Source organism: Coffea eugenioides, chromosome 11 (assembly GCF_003713205.1).
Source record: "Coffea eugenioides isolate CCC68of chromosome 11, Ceug_1.0, whole genome shotgun sequence".
In the NCBI taxonomy this organism is placed as follows: Eukaryota; Viridiplantae; Streptophyta; class Magnoliopsida; order Gentianales; family Rubiaceae; genus Coffea; species Coffea eugenioides.
The window spans coordinates 17550893-17552927 of NC_040045.1; the positions used below are offsets into that span (position 1 = coordinate 17550893).

A 2035-nucleotide genomic window follows, 5' to 3' on the forward strand; every position below is an offset into this window, starting at 1 on the left:
AAGAGTAATATTGGGCTCAGAAAGCAAGGATTGATTGGTTGAGAGAAGGGGATAAGAACACAAAATTCTTTCATGCCTGTGTGAAGGGAAGAAGAAGGAAAAACAGAATACTTAACATTCAAAGAGAAGATGGAACGTGGACAAAAAGTGAGGCGGAGCTGGGGAAAGAAGTAACAGACTATTATAGAGTTCTGTTTTCTAGCTGTGGCAATGAAGGTCTAGGAGAGATTCTAAGTGGCCTACCTCCAACTATCACTACTGAGATGAATGATAAGCTAACTAAGGAGGTTGATGAACTGGAAATTAAAACAGCTCTTTTTTCTATTAACCCAAATAAGGCTCCAGGTCAAAATGGTATGACTCCATTGTTTTTTGAAAAATTTTGGCATGTTGTTAAATCAAATTTAATTGCTGCTATTAGGCAATTTTTCCAATCAAGCCATATGCCTAAATCTTGGAATCATACTGTCGTTTCTCTCATTCCCACAACACAGAATCCTACTAATTTGAAGAGCTATAGGCCAATTAGCCTCTGTAATGTAGTTTATAAAGTGATTTCAAAAATATTGGCCAATAGACTCAAGAAAGTTTTAAGCTACTGCGTTAGCAAAAATCAAGCAGCTTTTATCCCAGGCAAGCAAATCCTTGACAATGTCATTCTATCTCATGAATATTTGCATTACATGAAAAATAAAAAATAAGGACAGAATGGTTTTATGGCTGTGAAACTTGACATGTCCAAGGCCTACGACAGAGTGGAGTGGAAATTCCCTGATTCCATGATGGCTAAGATGGGCTTCTGTACGGTCTAGAGGCAATGGATTTGGAGCTGCCTTACCTCAGTCACATACTCTTTTAATATTAATGGAGTGCCAAAAGAGTTTGTAATTCCAGATTGAAGAACCAAACAAGGTGATCCACTATCACCTTATCTGTTCCTTTTATGTTCAGAAGGCTTTTCCAATTTATTGAAGCAGGCTGAAGGAAATAAAAGGATCTCTGGGATGAAGATAAGCAGGAATGGCCCAAGTATGACTCACTTATTTTTTGCTGACGATTCTTTAATTTTCTGTAAAGCTGATAGAGAGGAAGCCAGTGAACTCATTCAAATTCTGAACAAGTATGAGAAGGGGTCTGGTCAATCTATAAATCTGGAAAAATCCTCAGTGTTCTTCAGTAGTAATGTGAATCATCAGCGGAAAAAGGAAGTGAGGCAAAGTCTAGGCACAATTTAGGTTGCTACACAAGGGAGATATCTGATAACAAGATCTAAACAGCAAGTTTTTGGCTACATTAAGGACAGTATTAGTAGGAGAATGAATAGCTGGAAGAACAAGTTGCTCAGCCAAGGTGGGAAGGAAGTATTATTGAAGGCAGTGTCCATGGCAATGCCAGTCTATATAATGTCCTACTTTAAGCTGCCAAACAAACTTTGTAAAGAAGTGTCTTCCATGTTTGCTAACTACTGGTGGGGTGAAGCTGAAGGGAGAAATAAGATGCATTGGTGCTTATGGGGGAGATTGACTAAGGAGAAACAAGAGGGAGGAATGGGATTCAAGGACCTGCAGAACTTTAACAAAGCCTTGCTAGCTAAACAGGTATGGAGACTGATTTCCAAACCAAACTTATTAGTTAGTAAGGTCATGAGAGCAAAGTACTACCATAAGGACTCAATCTTTAAGTGCAAGGTCCCTAAGTGTGCTTCGTGGATTTGGCAAAGCCTGATGAATGTTAGAGATTTTGTGCAAAATGGAACTAGGAAGAAGATAGGCAATGGCAAGGCAACCAACATTTGGAAGGACAACTAGATTCCCGGAAATAAGGATGGCAAAGTCACCTCTGTGATGCCTCTGAATTGCAACATCAAAAGAGTTGAGGAACTGATCAGTGGATATAGATGGAGAAAACCACTAGTATTTAGGACCTTTAATCGGAAGGATGCAGAGAAAATTCTGGAGATTTCTATTAGTATCTCAGGAAATGATGATAGCAATTACTGGGTACATAGTGGTAATGGCATATACACGGTCAACTC

The 2035-nt window shown here is 39.0% G+C and overlaps 1 protein-coding gene across 1 annotated transcript; it reads left to right on the forward strand.

The window, feature by feature from the left end:
• The first annotated feature begins 1316 nt into the window (after positions 1-1316).
• Positions 1317-1808, forward strand: LOC113752016 (uncharacterized mitochondrial protein AtMg00310-like). The gene has a single exon (XM_027296158.1). It carries the CDS (start codon positions 1317-1319, stop codon positions 1806-1808), a length of 492 nt encoding a protein of 163 aa, XP_027151959.1.
• Positions 1809-2035: the final 227 nt, after the last annotated feature.